Source organism: Suillus bovinus, assembly GCF_016758785.1.
Source record: "Suillus bovinus strain UH-Sbo-P2 chromosome Unknown EDB93scaffold_75, whole genome shotgun sequence".
Taxonomy (NCBI): Eukaryota; Fungi; Basidiomycota; class Agaricomycetes; order Boletales; family Suillaceae; genus Suillus; species Suillus bovinus.
Window position 1 is genome coordinate 170,210 of NW_024542131.1, and position 19,779 is coordinate 189,988.

Genomic DNA, 19,779 nt, shown 5'->3' on the forward strand with positions numbered 1-19,779 from the left:
TATAACACGTATAAGCGCAGGCACAGAGTCTATAATCTGTTTGCTCAAGGCCATGAGTAGTCGAAAGACCACACGAGTAACCAATTGAGCAAAGAGATAAAGAACTCCTAAAAAAGGAACCCCCGACGACGCAAGCCTGTAGTGCAGTGGCAAGGTCATCATGTTCCTCGAGTTGCAAGCAGAGCTCGAAGAAACAAGGGCGGCAAAAATTTGATAACCAAAGAATGAGGGCGGTGCCCTCATAATAGTGGTTAAACTATTAAGAACAGATACTACACTTGATCTAAGCCAAAAGGCCAGAGTGGTAAGGTTTCAAATCGTAAACAGATCCCTTTTATATCATCTTCAACAGCGCACGGACCTGTAGTTTCAGAGTTACTAAATAAGGCCGGAGTCGCAAAACAAATGGTTGTCGCAATGCAACTAATTCTGATCACGAATGCTGCTGAGCGCCAAGACAAAGTGTGTCACCCGCGCCAACGTGCGTGCCCATGGGAACTCTCTACTGTTCCTGACGTTGTTCTGGCAGATTCTCTAAACTAAAGTTCAGTTGGCTACATTCATGTATAGCGAACAACGAGATGCTCGACTTCCGATTTCAACAAGGCCAAATAAAGGTCGTGCGGTGATCATATGTACACCGATATCTGTACACCATAGTAGATACGCCACAATGTCGGTTTACAAACAGCAGTGAGAATTCACTGCCTCGGAACTCCGCATGATAACAAAAATTGTACTCGCTGTTCATGAAAGTACGGTAAAAAAATCAAAACAGCCAAAAAATATCGATAATAATACAAAGCGGTTGAATACTTCATGGTGCCCGCCACTTCATGCCACCGTGTCGGGATTTCTACGCTCCATCATCGTCGTGCGATAGCTCCTCATAATCCATCACCTCGCGAAGGGATATCTTATCCCTGGCGCCAAACGCCGAGAGCGCTTAATCCCCACTCAGCAGAAGACTTGTCGCTCAACAGCGCTACGTCGTTCCTTACCCTTATTTCCCACCAGCGCCCGTGACGCCCACCACAAGTCCCTTCAACCACCCATTCTCTCTACGCAAGCCCTCGCACTCGCGTTCCAGTTCTACAACACGCTCTTCAAGCTCTTTTGAGCGTCGCTCGAGCGCTGCTTCCCGTTCCTTCTTCTTCAATCTGAACCGTGCGCTGGCAGCAGTATTGCGGCGGCGTTTGTCTTCCGCAGCGGATAATGGATTGGTGTAATCGCCTTGGGTCTCTTCCCCAGTAGGCGAAGATGGTGATGCAGGCTCCGACGCCTCTGCAGAGGATGGGCTTTTCAAAGTACGAGCCCGCTTAGCAGCAGGCTGTGAGGCAGACTGGGCATGTACGACAGGAGGTGGAGGTGGAACAGAGTAAGTCCCTCCTTGAGCAGTATGCAAAGCAAGCAATTGCGCAAGCGAAGGAACCGCCTCGTTATCCGCGGGGGTAGGCACCGATTGTGGGAGTGAGAACGGGTCGATCCCAAATCCAGCCAATAACGCATTCAGATCAAGCTGTGGTGCTGAGTGGGGAGTGATGGTGGTGCTGGCAGGGTGCACGACGTTTTCGTGGCCGTCTTGGATAGGCAAGCCTAAAGGAGAAGCGGCGGTTGCTTCGTCTTCTGATTCGTCTACTGACTTTCTTTTTCCCTTGTTGTGTGCGAGAGGCTCGTCGGTCTCGAAGGCAAGGTTTGTCCACAAGTCAAGGTGGGCTGAGAAGTCGGGGAAAGGCGAGGATGCCAGTAGGTCATGATGGTCCTGTGGTGTAGGAGAATTACTATGAACAAGATTGAGTCCTTGTAAGCCCAACGGAGCCATGAATGAGTCGAAATGGCGTGAGCTATGGCGATGCGTGTAAGACGACGGTGAGGGGGGTGATTGAAAAATAGACTGATAAGATTTGTGGTACTTATTGCGTGCTCACTAAGCTGTCGAAAAGAAAACTGACTAATAATTTATCACAAGTTAAGTTCTGACAAGCAGTGACAGCACAATATTTGCTTGTGATTTCAGGAACCATCTGATCCACCGGCGCCGATATCCGATGCGAGTCATCAGCTGCAGCTTGCCTTGTTACTCGTAGAGCTGGATCCCTCTACTGTTGTGCGTGCTATCGCGCAAGTATCGCGTCAAATCTCATGCGTCGTAAAATTCGAAGACCAAAGACCCTTCAGGGTTTGTTAAACAAATTCACTCACTTACGGCTCTAACTCCAGATAGAAGAATGGGGCTTGTGATCAAATCAGCAAAAGCGTGGCTTTCAATTTCAGCCTATACCGTGCACAGTCATCGACACAAAAACCACGCAATGATTTGAAATAGAATTAATTCCATTGAACATGGCAGGCAGTACATACTTCGATACAACAACACATCATCGCGTGATTAAGCCTTCCCACTAGCATAGAATTTAGTAAGGTCCTGCACATCGTCCCGACTCCCAAGGAACACAGAGCACCGCTCATGTATACTTGTTGGGACAATGTCGAGGATGCGCATCGTGCCCGTAGTTGCGACTCCACCGGCCTTGCGTAACACGGTAAGTAATGAACTGGCCATAATCTACCCTGAGACACTCACTTGCTCGGTCAGGAAAGCCATGGGGAATGCCTCATATAGCAATCGCAATTTCCCAGATTTGCTCTTCTTATCGTCAGGATAGCCGAAGATACCTCCATATAAAAGCGTCCTGTGCACATCTGCAACCATGGACCCAATGTACCGCGCGGAGTAAGGAGAGCCAGTCTTCGGATACTTAATCGAGTTCAGGTAGTTGGTCACGGGAGGATAAAAATACATCGAGTTGCCTTCATTGAAGGAGTAAATTTTGCCACGGGGAGGTATTTTTATCTTGGGAGATTAGATTAGGAACTGGGTGCGACACAGGAGGTGGTGATAGGAGGTGATTTCTTACATCAGGGTGAGTGAGAATAAATTCTCCTAGGGCGGCGTCCAGGGTGTAGCCGTTAACACCAGATCCAGTAGAGAGAACCAAGTTCGCAGAGGAACCATACCTAGAAGGATGTGAGAACATCTCAAAAAGCAGTCATACGGAACACCAACATGGTGTATCCTGCAGCAACCATCTCACTCCCAGGTCTGAGCACATCTTCTATACTTCCATCAGAGTCCGGTCTCTGCAGCAACAGATCAGGGCAATGACAATATCATCATCAAACAGACGCACCACAGCGTAAATACCAAAGATAGTTCCGATGTTGACACCAGCGTCGATGTTGCTACTGCCGTCAAGCGGGTCAAAAACCACACAGTACTTTCCCCTGTTTTTCTCCTCGATGATGATAGCATTGTCAAGCTCTTCCGAGACCAAGACCGCGGTCTTTCCAGACGCCCGCAGGGCGTTGACCATGATGTCATTGGCCAAAACATCGAGCTTTTTCTGCTCCTCGCCTTGGACATTGGTCTCACCAGCAAGGCCGACGCTGAATATGATGTTAGGGGCGTCGTTGCAAATGTAGTGAAATGGCGTACAGGTTGATGAGCCGGGCTTTTCGCACATTGGTTGCGATGAACTTGCTAGTCACTTGGATAGCGATAAGTAAGAGGGTGAGATCTCCCGTGGCGGCTGCTCCCAGTCGCAGCTGGTCGTCCATCACATGTCTGCGAGGCGTCAATGTCTAGCTTGCTACCGGAACATATGCACGCTTACCTGCTCAAGGTGATCAGATCCGTGCTAGGGGGTTGTTCTGAGACCGACGCCATTATAGTTCTAGGTGAGGTGTTGTAAAGTGCAAGCAAGGAAACATGGAAATGTTTCACAATACTTAAGCGCTATATCTGCCTGTCTGTTATGCGGATGGAAACGGACACCACTAATAAGGTACCTTGATGTGGATTTGCTTCCCAGTGGACGTTTGTCAGGATTCAGCAGGTTGTTCTCACAGTATCCGGTACGGGTCGGAGACCGTGAATGAATTCCACAGAATTATCAATACATACAAGAGCCGGCCGACAGGAGCTTGAGCTTGATCATCGTTTCCTCTTAATTCCTACCAAAGAAACCGGTTCCTTACCCTTGCGTGTCCGTAGTGGGATAGGAAAAGTGTCACTGTCCTCATCGTTGTCTTCCACGCCTGCAATACCCTTCCCACCACCGTCGTCATTACCACTGCCTCTGATTCCGCTCGTATTAGGCACAATGCTCTCAGGTCTCCCGATCTCATGCCCAGAGCACCACCCATCATCATCGTCAACCCCCTCTTCTTCCTCCATTTCATCTTCGTCCTCGTCTAGTGCGCGCGAAGATGCTTGGGCAATTGCAGCAGCAATCTCTGCACTGATACTTGCTACTCTGGCTTCAAGTGGCTCACCCGGTACACTAGCCTCCAGGGGCCTGGTTGCGACGCCACCAGTTTGCGAGAATAGCGCGGAAATAGTGCGCACTGATTCTTCTAGTTCAAGATCCTGTGTTGTGTCAGAAACCTTCTGTTTTTTGGCTTTGAAATTGTATTTTCTGCGTCATCCAATCACTATCCGTGAATACAACATTAAGCTTGGATTACTCACATATTAGGATCTGGTTCCCATGCTGGATCGTGAGTTCTCATATGCTGGGTGAGCGTTGTGCGACGTGTAAACGTTTTCTCGCACTCTGGATCTTCACACTTGTAAGGTCGTTTTCCTGTGTGCGTTCGCCGGTGCCGTGCGAGACTGCTCGAGTCCCCGAAGGTCTTTCCACACCCTGGATATTCGCAAGAATGCGGTTTCTCGCCTGTGTGTACCCGTTGATGAACGTGTAATGCAGATCGCTACGTGCCCAAAAAAATTATAAGATACTGCGTGTAATTTGATAGACAATACAAACCTGAATGAATGTCTTCCCACATCCGCCATGGTTACAGACGAATGGTCGTTCGCCGGTGTGGATCCGCATGTGCCTCGCAAGATCGCTCCTCCGAGTGAATGTCTTGCGACATAGTGGTTCTTCACAGGCATGTATATTGACTGCCTTTTCCTTTTCGACATTTTGATCCTTATCCTTGTCTTTATCCTTCCCCCTCTTTGACCTCTTGCTTTCGGGAGACTTCTTTGGTGCCGTCGATGTAGAAGCAATGGGTTGTGGAGTAGGGCGTGATGGACCGGGTAGAGGTTGACTAGAACGTACGGGTGACTGTGCAGGTGTAGTACGAGAACGAGATATGGGGGAAGTACTTTCGGTCGATGGTACCTGGAGGTGTCCGTGAGTAGGATCCGTTTCTGTTTCGGTGTCAAAGTGTGATGAAAGATGATTCAATATGTCGCTGATGTCATTGAACTCTCCAGGCACGCCTTCGTGAGCGTCTGGTGCATCTGTCCGAGGTTTGTGTTGTGGTGAACATGCAGTGTCACTCCCATTTCGGTCGTCATTCTGTTCGTCATTCCTTATCTCTTGTGTGGAGTAAAGGAGGTCCAAATCCCGAGGTCCTAGGTCTCGAGAACCATCCACAATATAGTCATCAGCATCACCAGCCGTTAGAGAGTGGAACGCGGGGGCGGTGCGTGTCGTGCGTAGACCATTCTCCAGCTCTGGATCGTGGAGCTTTAAAGACTCAGCATGGCGCTCATTGGACGAAGCCTGTGCGTGTGCTGCTTGCAGCATGGCGGTGATACTACGAAGATTAAGACCAAGACCAGAAATAGCATCACCAGTAGTTATATTATCGCTGACTTTCTGTGTATCATCTGGAGCGGAAGGCGAAATGGAGGAATCATGGTCTTGCTCGTTCTGCGCCTGGCGCTGCTGCGCGGCGGCACTCAGGAGTGCAGCAGATGCAGCCGTCGCATTCTGGTGAAGGAGAGTGGCGATTTCGCGCTCCAGCATTTCTACTGAGAAGTGCTCCGGAGATACCGACGTGTCGAGGGAAAGGGGCACGCCATCATGTGGCGAATGTCCGTGGTGTGATGAATCGGAGAATGAGGAAGGGGCGTTCACGTCGACCTCATCTCCGCTATGGATCTGTTCTTCATCTGAGCCCAAAGGTTCATCATGTACGACATCTGAGAGGTCGAGCACCGGTTCGTTTTCATCATGGTCCATAATAGAAATTGTGATGTGCCTCCAGCACGGAGTGGTGCGAAAGAGGTCAAAATGTGATTGCTGTCGAGGACGCTGAAACTAGATAAATAGATCAAACAATTCCATTACTCACGGAGATGTATACACGTCACGTCCACCGATGAGCACGGTATTGATGGTCGAGGTTAGCGTTGAAACTTTGAAGTCCAATGACGGACGGTCCTTGAACACGACGCTTGTTTAGGTAACGGCACATCATTCACGTGTTGTTTCCTCTTTTAGAAATTGCGGCGGCCAGCAACACTGTACTGGTGGCAAGCGCTAGATGACATCGGCTCTTACTCCCTTTCATGAACGTCGCTCACGACGAGCATCATGCCTGCAAAGACTAACAAACCAGCGAGACCAAAAGTCAAGAGGTATCATGCATACGCTGTCATACTCTTCATCATGGGAACGCTCTTCCCCCCACTAGGTGTGTATATTTGTGATGTTGTCGTATGTAATGCTATTGTGAAACCAAGTGCTAAACCGCCATTCCAATCCAGCTGTTGCAGCAAGGTTCGGAATCGGGAAGGACTTCTGGTTGAATCTTTTACTCACGATTTGCGGATACATTCCAGGTATGGGCTTTGATCACGACGGTTTGATTGTATTTAAGAAACTTCCTTACTCCAGGACACGTGCATAACTTTTATATACAGGTAATAGGAGTACTAGCCTCATTGTTTGTGGATTGAAGTGCTGACGTGTTTTGAACCTGCAGAATATCAGGAATAACAAGAATCGCCGCCGCACACCCAAGTGGGTCGAACGCTACGGCCTTGTCGACACTTCAACCATCAAGCGTCATGACCAGCGCTCCAAGTGGGCAGGGAGATACAACGACCGTAATCCGAACTCTGCTCTGGATGACCAGCCTCTAGAGGAAGGCCAAGTGGCGCCAAGTCGTTCATCAACACAGGATCCATCCACTAAGCCAACCAATGGCAGTGCTCTCTGGAAGGCTGACGACGAATCATTCTACAACCCTGAACGTGAAGGTAGCATGCGTTCAGCTGAATCAGGAAGTTCTCGTTGGCATTACCCAGCCAACTTCAATGATACAGTTAATGGTGCAGGAAACGCTCCAGCACGGAAGAAGAAAAAGAAGAAAGATAGGTGGGAGAGAACGGAGGATGCGTATAATGCCCCCGAGCAGAAAAAACGAAAGAAGAAGTCAAAGAAACGCTCTACGACTGATGATGCTGGTGATTTAGAATCAACCTACTCACGCCGAACAGGATCAAGTGTTGATTTGGAGGTGCCAGAAGACGCAGCTGGTGGAACATATGGGTCTGGGAGACAAGGCAATGGGCATGTAGCGATGGAGAATGACCATGCTGCCACATTACAGGACGAGAGTGATGTATTCAACCACGAATTCTGACGGCACGTCCTCTATATATCCTACATCAATTCTCTACGTTAGCTTTTATCTATCTTATTGTATGCGGTGTCTTTCAAAGATCGGTGCACTTCGGAAGTAGAGTCAATCGTTACGCAGTCCCTCGCATATTGTACGTACAAATTCATGCATGCAGTACTTTCCTTTGTGGATATCATTTCGCTCCGCAAGGTCGCTTAAGCGGGGGTCCAGCATCAACAGCAGGAACAGTCATCATATGGCTGTGTTGTGTCATACGGACATGGAGGACATTCTGCTCAAGTGGGCAGTTTCGAGTGACAGGCAGGAGTGCCTGCATGACTGGCATCATTAGTTCCCGAACCAATCCAAGGCTTACTATGGACAGCTTGCAGGGACTCGCCGTCACGAATCCCATGCCGAATGAGGAAACATGCGAGCTGATAGCGTACGCTGTATTTGGCTCAAAGATCCAGGATTCTGCTCTACTCGGTGAAAAAGTAAGCGGCGTCCATCGCGGACCACCAGTGCGTCTCGCGTCGCGTGCGAGCTTGGGCACAGAAATTACGCTGCTGGAGGCTGACATCAGAGAACCGATGAACAAATGACAAGGTTATTTAAAGCAATACATACCTACTCCATCCTCTACAACTTGAAGATGCTCCGAGTTCCCCACTCTCGAGAATATAATGCACTCTACATCCTTTTTAGAACTGCATTGACCAGTGATAGTTTGATAGATAGCTCTAATTTGAAGTTTGCATGGGAAGTTTTTGCTGATCGGCGGCCTTAGTATGCTTACTTGAAAACGTCCGTGAAATGGCCTGACTCGAGCTATACAGCACGGTTTATGATTATAGAACGGCTCCCACTGGCATGCAAATGAAGTTGAACCGACGTGGTAGTGGCCCAATCAGGGAAAGTGTAGGGTCGTGATTAGCCTTGTGACCAGCTCGTCTAATCTAGATCGTAGTTTACGAGAGGACGCGATCGCAAGGTCCAGTGACTATATTTGACAACGACAAAATTTTGATGTAGTAGGCATGTGATGTTTTTTTTTTCGTATTTCGGGGAACAACCTATTCCCAAGACCGGTCCTGCTTATGAGCGTGCTTCATAATGGGCGTGCTCGGTTCGGATGTCGTCGGTAGAATTTCGGTCGTGGATTGATGAGTGGAGGTATCACAATATTAATGTCATGAATGTGTTATTGCTGTGGTAGAATCAGCGATGGTGACGTCGGGTATACTTTGGGCCTAGTACAGTGTACATGTCGAGAATGGTTAGCTTTGAACTCTCTTCCGACTCTTATTTTAGCTTCCGCTGTCCTCCGAGGGACCGAACGGCGAACACACCTCCTAGGTAGCGTGTTGATGGCAAAACCAGGTGCACAATCTGGAGCTAATCCTGGCACTTAGTGATATATATAAAGAGCTGTAAATCAGTCCCAAGGGTATATTTACACTAGTATGAGATTCTTACTAGCAGTTTCGGTTTTTGAAGTTGTTTGAGTCCCATATGTACGCACTTGCAACGGACCGGTGTTGTGGCCGATTTAATTGAAAATTGATCCAATGACCGAACATGGCTAAGTCGAAGCAACAAATTGCCGGCACCACTATTGTCTAATTATGCTAGGATTTGCGGACTTAAAGTGGATGTACGGGGACTACTCATACCCAACCTAACCACAAGTTGTCCGTTATGTCGTACAAGAAAGATTCCACCCCATAACGGTGAGTTTTCGAGGTCCTTTCATTTAACATTAAGCTTTTGATAGTGCGAGGTGGAGCCAGCAAGAGACTGCAGCAAGTTAGGGTATGGGTGTAGTCGGCAGGCATGCGATCGCGTTTGGGCGAAATTCAGGGTCTGTCTGTCAGATCAAACCTGATGGCAGAGAGATATTCGGGGAGGTTCATCCGGACTGGTGGTCCATAGCAGAAGTCGCCGTGACAGCCACTGCTTAGCGGTGCTGGAGGTCTTCACTTCCATCTGCTGTAAATGCACATCTATATCCGATATTGGAGTCTCCTCGGAAGTTCTTAGGAATGATAAAAGGCCACCTACAAAGCTTCGACTCCATCATATACCCTCTCAATCGGCTTGCGGACTCGTAGAACCTACCTTCAACTAGAATGACTTCACCCACAGTTTCAACCTTCATTGGCTCTGTGGTACTGCAGCCCATCATCGTGGCGATTAGCAGTCTGGTGCTGTCATCCCTCCTATCCTATGAGATTGCTGGGCGGCTTGACTGGAGGCCGGTAAGCCCTTTGTCCGTGGATTCCACACTCTTTCTGATTAGATAGCATAAAAGATCACCGTATGCGTGACATGCGACATTCTTGCTGTCGGTGTTGATCACCTGAAGGATCAGGAAGTTGTCATCGGTGCTCGGGGTGCGGCTATCATGAAGCGCTTTGCCCCCATGTTCCACCTTGCACGCATTTTTATGGCGTTAAATGTGCTGCTACTTGTGGCAGCTTTATGTTTAAGCCCACCCAAGATGACGCTCGTCACCGCACTTTTTGCTGTCCCCGCTTTTCTGTGGGCGACGCCACTTGATCTTGGGCGCATCAACGTAGTACTGAAGAAATTCATACCGGCAAATTATGATCAAGGAGAAGTGGAATATGATTCACCCAAAGCTAACGAACCATTCATAATCAAACGAGTTCCTGGCATGAAGGCTATATTTGATGGTATCATTCGAGGGTATGTGCTGTCGCATCCCCAAGGTTTACGGTTTTTGACCTGAAGACAGCTGTGGGATGTTCTTCGTTGTCTACACAGCACTGCAGTTATCATGGCAATCGGCCTATCATGCACCTCCATGGACGATTATTGAGACCGTCGTTTGGTCGACGGTCAATCGCACTTGTCATTGTGTAAGACAATTCTTTTTCTTTTAAAAATGTTTCCAACTCAAGGTCTTCCAAAGATTATGACAGACGTGCGTGACTACGACGAGGACATAAAGACTGGAGTCCCGACCATACCCGTCCTTCTAGAGTCTCCTCTTAAGACTCGGATAGTCTTAACTGTCGTTCAAGCAGCCGTCATGATGGCCTTCCTCAACAATCCGTTCATTGTGGGCAGTTCCGCCTTCGCAATTGCTCTTGTTTGGATTCTAGGGTCAGATTCTCCAAAAGTTTATTTCCGTTTCAGTCTTCACTCGCAGACCATATTCATTGTTATATACGCTGTTATGTTAGCTTTGCACTTGCTCTAGACCACTAGCTAATATTGTACAACTTAGGGTTAAAAGGTTCTTAGAATATCACTGGGTAGTAAACACGCGAAATTCATTGATTTGTCTCACAAGGTTTTCCTTTGAGAATTTCAATGAACTCCCTACTGAAATCAAGTGAGAATGTCCTCGGGGTGAGTGCCATATTATTAAAAGGGACTCTGTGTATATTTAATGGTAATCAAAACCATATTGAACAGGCCTGCCGATGGTGGCGATTTATTTCAGTCTTCGTCCTTTGCTGGCAGTTTTAAATATATCGTCTCGTAGACGTTCAGAGTCTGTCGTTCGTGACATTTTTTCTGTCGTATCGTTCTGGGGTCCGAACTTCCACGTGCTTTGCACGGTTTAGAAATTTATCAAGTGAAAGGGGTATGCAATTTGCAAAAACTCAGTACTGTCAGGCTAGTGAGTGCGTTGCCTCGTTACATCAACGTTACATCTGGGATGAGTTGATGTCGGAGAACGTGTCGGCAATCTGATGGTGCCACTGCATAGCATTTGTCCTGATCCGTAATCGATACATGATATTATGTAATTGGCTGACTGCCTCTTATTATGTAAGAAAGGTCGCCCCCCCCTGCGACGTCGCGTTGTGCAACCCATAATTTCCAGTCTGATCCGAAGTTTGCATATCCCTTTGTTTCTCCGCTTCCCTTTCGTGGTGTATGAAGTTATTCGCCGCCGACAACGAGAGCACTCAACTAGTTTCCTTCGAGCTAACCTGAGACATGTTGAGCCACGGTCGGCCTCGCTGAACCCACGGCTCAGCAAGGCCGACCGTAGTTCGACACCGAGTCACCGATGTTTATCAGATCTCTGAAGCTTCCGATGTTTTTTTTCGTCTCTTCCCCTCTACCAATGGTGTACCCTTTCAAGTCCTCATCTTGCCAACATCTTGTTCGTAAGCCTGCCCTCTTGTATGTTTGGAGTGGGCCCTTGCGTTCTAGGGTTAGAATAAAGATTTCGTGCAGTGTGCAACACGTGGTTTCTCTTCTCCGCCTACCACATAGCGCTCAGGCTATCGCTGCAGCTCGCTTTGTGCCGCCTTTTGGATTTCCTTTTCCCAACTCACTATTCCCTTTCCTTCCCATCCTACATCATAATTTTCCACCACTGGCATACTCATACTCAACTTGAGGTTCTTTAGCTACACAGCGTGGTTGACATACGAACCTGCTAATCCTGAGGCTGCAAAGTTGCTCACCCGCCCACGCAACTCACCTCGGCTCACTTTTGCACAGGTCAGGATCACTATCGGTGCTTCCTCCCCCCAAAACCATCTGCTTGCAGTCAAACACACGTTTTTGTTGTCGTTCTCGCTATATATCCAACCGCACAGAGCGCCCCAAAATTCTCGTCTTTGACACGTTTCACCAGACATCGCAAAATTTCTGCGGAACATCCGGGCAGCTGTATTGTTTTTTCAACCACGACGCCTCTCCTTTGTCACGCCATCTACTGTTTACATGATTCAATACGGGCCACCCCCTGATTTTGACCTGCAACGGCCAAATTTATCCCTCACAACAATGGAGACAAGCCGGTGACTCGGACCGAATCATGCTTACTCACTCTCTCAGGCTCTACAGGTGCATTTTGTTACTTGCGGTTGCCAATCTATAGTGTGGTGTTGTCGTGGGCTCCTAGGATGAGATCTTGAGACCTCGACCTTCACCAGCTTCCAAATGACTCGGGGTTGGACCTCCTGAGTGTGAAACAAAATGTGTGGATCGTGCATGAAATTTCTTCTGCGAGTCCTCTCAAGTGACCAGATCTCCCGCCCGAAAGCTACGTCAGGACCACAAACGTACCACAGCTCAAATTCAACATATACGCTTTTGAAGATGTTTACTGGTCTACTATCCAAGATGGTCGAGTCAAACTGGTATTTCGGTTACGGGCTCTTGGGGAATACACATTGTTGTACATTCAAGGTCAATAGATTATCCTAGGTATCAACTGAAAGCCAGTTATGATTTCAGTAGAGACCCGCCGTCTCAAAAGTTAGTTTCAGCTTCTTCACTTTCCTTGTCCTTGTCCTTCCCCTTTCCTTTCTCTGGGCCCGATCCGTCGTCTAGGTATAGATGGTTCTGCTTTATATAATCAATAACAGGAGCTGGGATGAGATACCGGACCGAAAGACCCCGACGAAAGAACAACCGAACTTTCGTCGAGGAAACATCGTTTTGGACCAGTTGGGGGATAGGATAGATGTTGTTACGCCAGCGCGCCAAGCTGTCTGTCGCTTGGTCCATACTGGACCCTGTGCGTTCAATAACAAACGTGCCATAACGTCCAAGTATGCGATCGAGCTAGGAATCCGCTGATTAGCTTGGAGTACATGCGCGACGCATGCGACTGACATCATTATGAGACCAAACACCTGGCTCAGACATGGTGCTGATGAGGTCTGAGCCAGCGAGAAGCATGATTCGAACATCGCGATGTTCACCGTCTCGGGTAGATACCCCGCCGAGGACGGTATTAATCTCGTAATCAAAGTGGTCAAGGACGACAGCCGTGCGTTGATAATTTTGGAATGTCTCCCACGAGTCGACCATGAGCCCTGAAGACTCTTGCTCTGTAGCGAGCGTGCACATATTGACCCTATTTCGCGTATTAATGATTCAATATGAATTCGAAGATTAGGTTCTACAACCCGAAGGTCGCACATACCGGTGATGGGCTCGAACCAGTCCTGGCTTTTCGTATTCCTCACTGACAGGGCTGAGGTATCCACCAATGATTTCAAAATTGGTGTTCTGCCGAACGAAGTCATTTGCCATCTCGAACATTCGGAGATGGTGATATGTGATGGGGTTGAAGGAACCACATGCTACAAGGACGATTGGCTGCTTGTCAGATGCATGTAGAGTTCGATGAAGACGATGAGAGGTAAAAGTATAGTTTGGAGGATATGAAAAGGCGGAGCTGCTTCGGGTGGCCATTGTGGTTGTGAAATGAAATGAACAGGTTTAGGCCGCCATTTCAATGTATCCGGGAGGAGTCGCTCAGTCACAGGAATCACAGGATAAATATCAGTTGCTCCCCCAAGACATAATGGACTACCCTTTCTGGAAGTCACTACTCACGACATTGCTTTTAGTCATCCTGTGACTCCTAGCACGCGAATACCACCTGACTAGTGACTGCTAATCGGTAGCGGCGGTAAAAAATCGCACTTCTTATAGATCATTTTTGGGCTCAAAAGCCGACGCTGTTCAACGACATGGACGCTACTCGGTCAGTCATTCATATTCGCGCGCGCAATCCTCGTTTCAAAGTCGGATGAGTTTCAAATCATGAACGTACGACTATTTGAACTTGAACACGTCACCACCACCAGGTGAGTTTGCTGGCAATTTCAACTGGTACACGGAATACTCCAAGCTGTTAATACTATGCATGCCAACACGATTAGTACTATCCGCTGACTGGGACTCGGAATTCTCATGCGAAGCACTATCCACCACAAGATTAGGCCTAGCACTCGACTTTTCTGACCTAACAACCGCAATTTCCGAGTGTCTTTGAGAGCCAGTCTGAGAGAGAGGCTTGTCTTGGGCATCCGAGTCAGCCACGGTTGAAGTGGATTCTTGCAGTCCCGAATTTATATCGCTTGATGAGATTAAGTGGAGCACTTGTCCACCGACTTCTTCAAAGGTTGCATATTATGAAACTTATGTGCATAAAATGCGTTACTCCGCGTTCAGAATGAAATAAGTACTTACATGCAGCAGCGAAGCTCAAGGTCAAGCACAGAACATCGCTTTTCCAAGACCAGTCAAAATTTCTTGTTGAGATCCCCGTTTTCAGACATCGCTCGTTGGATCAGCCCCTCCGAGAGTAGTATACTTATTCAAACTATATTGTGCCGTGTCATTTTGCATTATTATTATGTGTGGTCAATTAGCCCATCAGTAAATTACCACTGCCGGTCTCGTTGATGTCTCCTCAAAGTCTTGCTTTTACCTCTTCGAGATCCACACGTGCGTCAAACCCCGAAGCATGGTCAACATTTTCATTGAAAGTCGTGCAATAATTGTGTTGCCGACCTTGGTAGTTTGCAAAGCGCGTTCAGGACTCGACTGTAGGATATGAACTGAGAGCGGATGCATGCTAATATAGGTGAATCAACAACTGAGCATTGCGTCCTTAGGCTGATCCTTTCGTGTAGTAGGTCGAGTCACTGTTTTCCAGCGACAATTTATTGCCTCTAACTCTAAACTTACAAGTCTTCTATCCAATAACTGAATGCATCAAACAAGAACCACACTATCCAACACTGAAAATACAGCTGCAGCCCCACCCTCGTTACTCTGTACTAGTACCCTTGGTCCTAACAAGCCATCCCACCAAGTTCCTCTCTATTACCTCTCCCTCTCCAAACAATGCATACCCAGGTCCCAAAGATACCTAGCCCACAACTTTCTTCTCTATGCTCCCGTTGTCTGTAGCCGAACTCGAGGGAGATGCGCATACGAGATAACCGCTTACCCCGTATGGCGTCTCGATCATCTTCATTGCGATCTAGGCTTTGTGTTCTTCAGCGGGCAGAGCATCTAGGAACGCAGGAATGGCTTCGCGGTAGCCCTTTTTTCACCTCTCTCACGCTGGGGCTTTAACACGAGCGACGGGGCCTTCAGGAGCGCGAGACGTGTTCTGGGCGGTACGTTCCCTTGTCCTTGCCCTGAAGCCGGGAGATGAAGCGCAACGGTGATATCAGGATCCTCTGACTCAAGCGCCCACATGTCCATTGAGGTGGCCCAGACGGCTGCTGCATGTGCTGTGAGATCGAGAGCGCGTGCACCCCAGATCGGCGTCTCGTTGGTTTCATCAAGGGAGAGATCCATGAGCTAAACTTCGAGGTCAACGTTAGACGAACAAATTCAACCTGCGCAGTGCGTCTCATCTTCGTATAGCCTCCCAATTTTAATCACCAACAGCAATGATCGCGCTTCGACAGTGCCTCCAACTCAAGCTTAGTTGACCACGAGCAAGACTAGACACGGTTGATCATTTTCAGATAAATTCAAACATTCACATTGTCGAGCAGTATGAACATTCGTACAGAAACAACTGTATCGGTTGGCTCCGAACTGGGTATTGCACCCATCAGCTAGGATACCAGAACGAAAGCAGAAGCATGACTTACTGTCGCGACACTGTTTGGGCTGTCGGCTCGATCTTCACCATGTGTAGCACGACTTATTTCCATGACCCTAAGGCGTGCAGGTGAGTCATAGTTGAATCATGGTTACACAGCAACCTGCTTACACTCAAGTCATTGCTTCTACAATGCATGTTATCATCACAGCAGTCGTGACTTGTTGCGCAAGACTGTCCTTTGTCCGCGCATGCACTCACCAACATGGATGCTGTCAAAGCAATAATAACAACAGCGAAGATGGATAAATGCATTCTTCACGAGGTGATATGGAATCTTCTGAAGGGGTTCTCGAATGATATCTCTGAGGATGGGGAAAAACTGTAGGTCGACGACCAGCTTTTATACCCTGCATATTATTATCGGCACAATCCTGATCGATTTGGCAGAATTGTTATTGCTGTCAAATGGTGTAAATTTGGTAGAATCTGCAGGAGCGTATTTACCGCCGTTACGTCAAAGCCTGCTGGCAACATCGATAAATCTCTTCCTCATAACTACAGATAGGCCCACTCGAATCCTAGGGCTCTTAGCCCTACTGCAATCGGCACCTCACAGAAGTCGGCATTTTCACAAAATTTGTATTTCTAGCTACTTAAATACAGAATTCTCAACATAGGTATCATTCTCTCTCTAATACAACTCATTAAGAGGTTGAGCGACCACGATTAAAGCAGAATTGAGTGAGATAGTCGAAAGTGCTGAAGTCATGCAGAAATGTCACCTGCCGATACATGCCGTGACGGAGTTTCAAATTGCACACACCCACTTTGGAAGTGCCTGGTGCAGCGCTGTGCCATGCCATGGGCTGGTCCGCATTCGCAAATCTAGCAGCGGTAGACGAGGAAAACTCAGAGCTTTGTCAGACCCGAAATATGAGTCATTTATTCATGCTGCAATTCAGGGAATTGCAAATAGGTTATACAAATCTATTGCAGCTGCAGCAAAGGAACATCCACCTCAATTTTACAACTCCAGCACTAATAACATTCATCTCGTACTTAGGTATATCTACTGGTTAATACTGTACTTGCTTGTTAAACATTCACACTGAATACAATTGACCATGGAATTCACAAACAGATTTGTCAGTAATCAGAGACCGTAGTTGCAAAGTGGGTGACTTGAGTAAGGCAGATTCAAATGATAACAGAAACAATGGTATATGTATGTTGGAAAAAGCCCACAGGGCTTTATACTGAAACATTTTCTTGGGTGCCTTCTAGCAGGACAATCTGAGCCACAATACCCTGGAATAGAAATAAGGTGCAAAGGGAAAATGACACATTGAGTGTGAGCTTGGCCCCAAAGTTAAGGAGTGTACAAATTTCACCCTCATGCAGGTAGTGCATAGTGCATAAAAGGTTCCAAGATGTGTTGATCTTGCAAATATAGAGTGAGGATCAACACATGTTTCCTTAAGTACAGCACAAATGCATCACTGTTCCAACATCCCATTGCTTTGATGCTGTTGAACAGCACACCACACAACAAGTACTCTAGCATTCCTCCAATCCAGATTCTATGACCTTTTAGGTCACTTTTGCCTAAACACTTTCCAGCCTCTGTCAAGCACTTGAGGAATGTAGACTGTGTCAACACCCTCATACCGCTGCAATGTCTCCAACTGAACAGAGTATGTGAAGCAGAAGGTGCATTTACCGTGAAGTGGTTTGAGAGAGTGGTTTGTGGGTTGGTGAGCCTGGATTGAGCAGCCCAGTAGGCATCTTCCCTGTTTGGCTTGGTTATCATTCTGGGTAGGCAAAAGATGGTCACCGTGAAACTGTTGTGATCAGTATCGTGGTGTACATCCATGACTTTGATGTGCACATCTGGATTAAACATGGTGAGGGATAAAATCATGAATTCACCGGTGTGTGTGATGGTGAAAAATGAGGTTGTTAAACATGTGAAGATGGTGGTGTATAGAGGAGTGGAGAGGTTCAGTGTTGACCAAATCTCGAGCAACAATTCTACAGTGAAAGCACCACATTTGGTTTCATGTGAGCGTGACAGCATGAGCCTTTTAGTGCCTTCTAGGGTCAGTGCTACCTGAGCATGGTCTATGAGCCATGGCTGGCCATGTAGCATGTGCCATGCATCAGTAAACTACTGGGTTCTGTACAGTTCTGTACAGAGTGAGAGGCGGACAGCTTGGTCCTTTCTGGACAGCTTACTACAGTAACACCTTTCTCTGTCAATCCTTGTACAGACATTCACAGACACCACAAGAACTTCGTTTCTGTACACAATTCACCACAAATCTCATTGTATACTACTGTCCAGTAGCAGGCATTCTCATACCACTGTTCTCACATTTAAAAATAGGCAAATCACTGCAAATATAAAAACCTAAAAATATGCAGAATTACCAAAATATATTCATTTCACAGATAAACGGAAACATGTAGTAGTAAGCGGTAGTATAAGCGATGACAGGAACACATAAATGTAAAACACCCAAAATCTAATCCAAGATGACTCGCAAATGATTATGCTTTGTTGTGTCCCTCCTGTCAAGCTTGCAAGACTCTGTCCTGCACAAGTTCAATGAGTGTCCAAGACTTTGTTAAATAAAAACTCACCATCCTTCTGCGGCCCACTCGCGAAGTTGCCACATCAATTTAGGTCCATGGTATGGATCATTCTTGACATCCTTGAGTAGAGCAATCATTGACTGATAGTTAGTGCTATATTCTTTAGCAGAATATTTTGGGAATGATTTTCCATTGCCATTCTTGATAAAGCTGTCCAGGACACAATGGTACTACAAAAATCAGCTTCAATCAGTTGTTGATAGCATATAATGTAGATGAATAAAAGATACTGCGGTGCAAATCAAAGCTAGACTGTTCAACGGTATCTCCTTCTTGAAAATCTCTGGCCTCCTGCAAGCAACACAATAAGATCCGGTATAGAAGAAACTGATGGCAGCCTCCCAGAGTGCAGGGTGAGCAGCATTATTAGTCTTCCCCAGTTCATCCACACCATTGCAAAGAAAAAGCGAATCATCCAAAAGCTCCTTAGTGGTATTCTGTACCTATGTGACATGATCTTGCATAGGGACTTTGGGTGGGGGGATGAGGCTATACATGGTGGGTGCTATGGCGACTGCTATTTTCTTCAAATCAGAGCGCCAGGTTGACAAATCTTTGTACAGCTAGGATAACAAAACATTAAAATCTGAACATGTGAGAACTGACATACATACCAGTTTCGCCATGTCAGGCTTGTAATCGGGCCACAGACCTAGTAGATGTCATGAGTAAAACATCTTGAGGAAAAAAAGAACATACCTGGTTCAACCTGCTTACTGCCTTCAAGCCATTCTACAAGAGATGATGTGAGAGCTTTGGTGACGGAGATGGGTAGATCATCAGCCAAAGTTGGGAATGTGTTCTCGATTGCATGCTGGGTACGGCAAATTCCTTTGGCATCCTCAAGGAAGGCCTTCCAGTATGGTGGGTACCAGCCAAGTTGAGTGGGCTTGGGTTCAGATGGTTCCTTAGATCTTGGTGCTTTAGCTGCAGTAGCTTTGTTTCTGATTCGTCCACTTTCATTGATTTTGTGTCAGAAGATTGGAGGAGATCGAGAAATTCGGGATGTCTGAGAGAGCTTGCTGCCTCTCTATTTGGCGGTTATGTTTGGCTTGCTGATGCACGTCATGTACAGGAACTTCGAATCATTGTCTTTTTAAAGATGGTTGCCATTGAATTGGTAAGGGAGACTGAGCTGTTGGCAGCAATGAGACAGAATCATGGTTGGTGTCAACATCATCATCTGTAAATTTGAGACCTGAGTCTGATAAGTCTGAAAGATAACCAGTGAAAACTGCTGGTGCAACCATGGGCAACAAGTTGTTCGAACTGCCAGTATATGGTGACTCAAAGGCCAGTGACTGGGGGGGGGGATTGGTATGGAAGCTTTGGTTTGC

General features: G+C 47.2%; 7 protein-coding genes across 7 annotated transcripts; 2 read left to right on the plus strand and 5 right to left on the minus strand.

Annotated features, from left to right (window-relative positions):
* Positions 1–567: 567 nt before the first annotated feature.
* Positions 568–1,974, minus strand: EDB93DRAFT_1172754 (uncharacterized protein). The gene has a single exon (XM_041450394.1). It carries the CDS (start codon positions 1,820–1,822, stop codon positions 1,004–1,006), a length of 819 nt encoding a protein of 272 aa, XP_041303487.1. The 5' UTR covers positions 1,823–1,974; the 3' UTR covers positions 568–1,003.
* Positions 1,975–2,355: 381 nt separating this feature from the next.
* Positions 2,356–3,845, minus strand: EDB93DRAFT_848144 (fructose-1,6-bisphosphatase class 1/Sedoheputulose-1,7-bisphosphatase). The gene is made up of 7 exons (XM_041457682.1): positions 3,675–3,845; positions 3,497–3,625; positions 3,192–3,447; positions 3,068–3,141; positions 2,919–3,018; positions 2,585–2,854; positions 2,356–2,530 (listed from the first exon to the last, which is right to left on the minus strand). The coding sequence occupies exons 1-7, from the start codon at positions 3,725–3,727 to the stop codon at positions 2,390–2,392; spliced, it is 1,023 nt and encodes a 340-aa protein (XP_041303488.1). The 5' UTR covers positions 3,728–3,845; the 3' UTR covers positions 2,356–2,389.
* A 149-nt stretch (positions 3,846–3,994) lies between these two features.
* EDB93DRAFT_1254561 (uncharacterized protein) lies at positions 3,995–6,041 on the minus strand (the record flags this gene model as incomplete). Its single annotated transcript, XM_041453639.1, has 3 exons — positions 3,995–4,478; positions 4,532–4,773; positions 4,830–6,041. The coding sequence occupies 3 exons, from the start codon at positions 6,039–6,041 to the stop codon at positions 3,995–3,997; spliced, it is 1,938 nt and encodes a 645-aa protein (XP_041303489.1).
* Positions 6,042–6,295: 254 nt separating this feature from the next.
* On the plus strand, positions 6,296–7,535 carry EDB93DRAFT_848192 (uncharacterized protein). Its single transcript, XM_041457683.1, has 4 exons — positions 6,296–6,495; positions 6,569–6,643; positions 6,699–6,724; positions 6,787–7,535. Exons 1-4 carry the CDS (start codon positions 6,396–6,398, stop codon positions 7,447–7,449), a joined length of 864 nt encoding a protein of 287 aa, XP_041303490.1. The 5' UTR covers positions 6,296–6,395; the 3' UTR covers positions 7,450–7,535.
* A 1,878-nt stretch (positions 7,536–9,413) lies between these two features.
* EDB93DRAFT_848260 (uncharacterized protein) lies at positions 9,414–10,912 on the plus strand. Its single transcript, XM_041457684.1, has 5 exons — positions 9,414–9,689; positions 9,743–10,140; positions 10,190–10,313; positions 10,367–10,809; positions 10,876–10,912. Exons 1-4 carry the CDS (start codon positions 9,561–9,563, stop codon positions 10,655–10,657), a joined length of 942 nt encoding a protein of 313 aa, XP_041303491.1. The 5' UTR covers positions 9,414–9,560; the 3' UTR covers positions 10,658–10,809; positions 10,876–10,912.
* Positions 10,913–12,534: 1,622 nt separating this feature from the next.
* On the minus strand, positions 12,535–13,755 carry EDB93DRAFT_1172767 (uncharacterized protein). The gene is made up of 3 exons (XM_041450395.1): positions 13,355–13,755; positions 13,042–13,285; positions 12,535–12,990 (listed from the first exon to the last, which is right to left on the minus strand). The coding sequence occupies exons 1-3, from the start codon at positions 13,624–13,626 to the stop codon at positions 12,676–12,678; spliced, it is 831 nt and encodes a 276-aa protein (XP_041303492.1). The 5' UTR covers positions 13,627–13,755; the 3' UTR covers positions 12,535–12,675.
* Positions 13,756–18,312: 4,557 nt separating this feature from the next.
* Positions 18,313–19,405, minus strand: EDB93DRAFT_1107351 (uncharacterized protein; the record flags this gene model as incomplete). Its single annotated transcript, XM_041447714.1, has 7 exons — positions 18,313–18,382; positions 18,431–18,612; positions 18,673–18,885; positions 18,913–19,005; positions 19,057–19,094; positions 19,142–19,174; positions 19,315–19,405. 7 exons carry the CDS (start codon positions 19,403–19,405, stop codon positions 18,313–18,315), a joined length of 720 nt encoding a protein of 239 aa, XP_041303493.1.
* Positions 19,406–19,779: the final 374 nt, after the last annotated feature.

What these genes read in the sequence shown, in the direction of transcription:
- EDB93DRAFT_1172767 (XM_041450395.1), bottom strand. Translation starts at nt 13,626, where the DNA reads ATGGCCACCCGAAGCAGCTCCGCCTTTTCATATCCTCCAAACTATACT. An exon ending in CTGGTTCGAGCCCATCACCG is followed by an intron (nt 13,286 to 13,354) that starts GTATGTGCGACC and finishes TACGCGAAATAG; the next exon opens with GGTCAATATGTGCACGCTCG. An exon ending in GTGTTTGGTCTCATAATGAT is followed by an intron (nt 12,991 to 13,041) that starts GTCAGTCGCATG and finishes GCGGATTCCTAG; the next exon opens with CTCGATCGCATACTTGGACG.
- EDB93DRAFT_1172754 (XM_041450394.1), bottom strand. Translation starts at nt 1,822, where the DNA reads ATGGCTCCGTTGGGCTTACAAGGACTCAATCTTGTTCATAGTAATTCT.
- EDB93DRAFT_848260 (XM_041457684.1), top strand. Translation starts at nt 9,561, where the DNA reads ATGACTTCACCCACAGTTTCAACCTTCATTGGCTCTGTGGTACTGCAG. An exon ending in TTTGATGGTATCATTCGAGG is followed by an intron (nt 10,141 to 10,189) that starts GTATGTGCTGTC and finishes ACCTGAAGACAG; the next exon opens with CTGTGGGATGTTCTTCGTTG. An exon ending in TCAATCGCACTTGTCATTGT is followed by an intron (nt 10,314 to 10,366) that starts GTAAGACAATTC and finishes GGTCTTCCAAAG; the next exon opens with ATTATGACAGACGTGCGTGA.
- EDB93DRAFT_848192 (XM_041457683.1), top strand. Translation starts at nt 6,396, where the DNA reads ATGCCTGCAAAGACTAACAAACCAGCGAGACCAAAAGTCAAGAGGTAT. An exon ending in AACGCTCTTCCCCCCACTAG is followed by an intron (nt 6,496 to 6,568) that starts GTGTGTATATTT and finishes ATTCCAATCCAG; the next exon opens with CTGTTGCAGCAAGGTTCGGA. An exon ending in GATTTGCGGATACATTCCAG is followed by an intron (nt 6,644 to 6,698) that starts GTATGGGCTTTG and finishes TCCTTACTCCAG; the next exon opens with GACACGTGCATAACTTTTAT.
- EDB93DRAFT_848144 (XM_041457682.1), bottom strand. Translation starts at nt 3,727, where the DNA reads ATGGCGTCGGTCTCAGAACAACCCCCTAGCACGGATCTGATCACCTTG. An exon ending in AAAGCCCGGCTCATCAACCT is followed by an intron (nt 3,448 to 3,496) that starts GTACGCCATTTC and finishes CATCATATTCAG; the next exon opens with CGTCGGCCTTGCTGGTGAGA. An exon ending in TGGCTTTCCTGACCGAGCAA is followed by an intron (nt 2,531 to 2,584) that starts GTGAGTGTCTCA and finishes GTGTTACGCAAG; the next exon opens with GCCGGTGGAGTCGCAACTAC.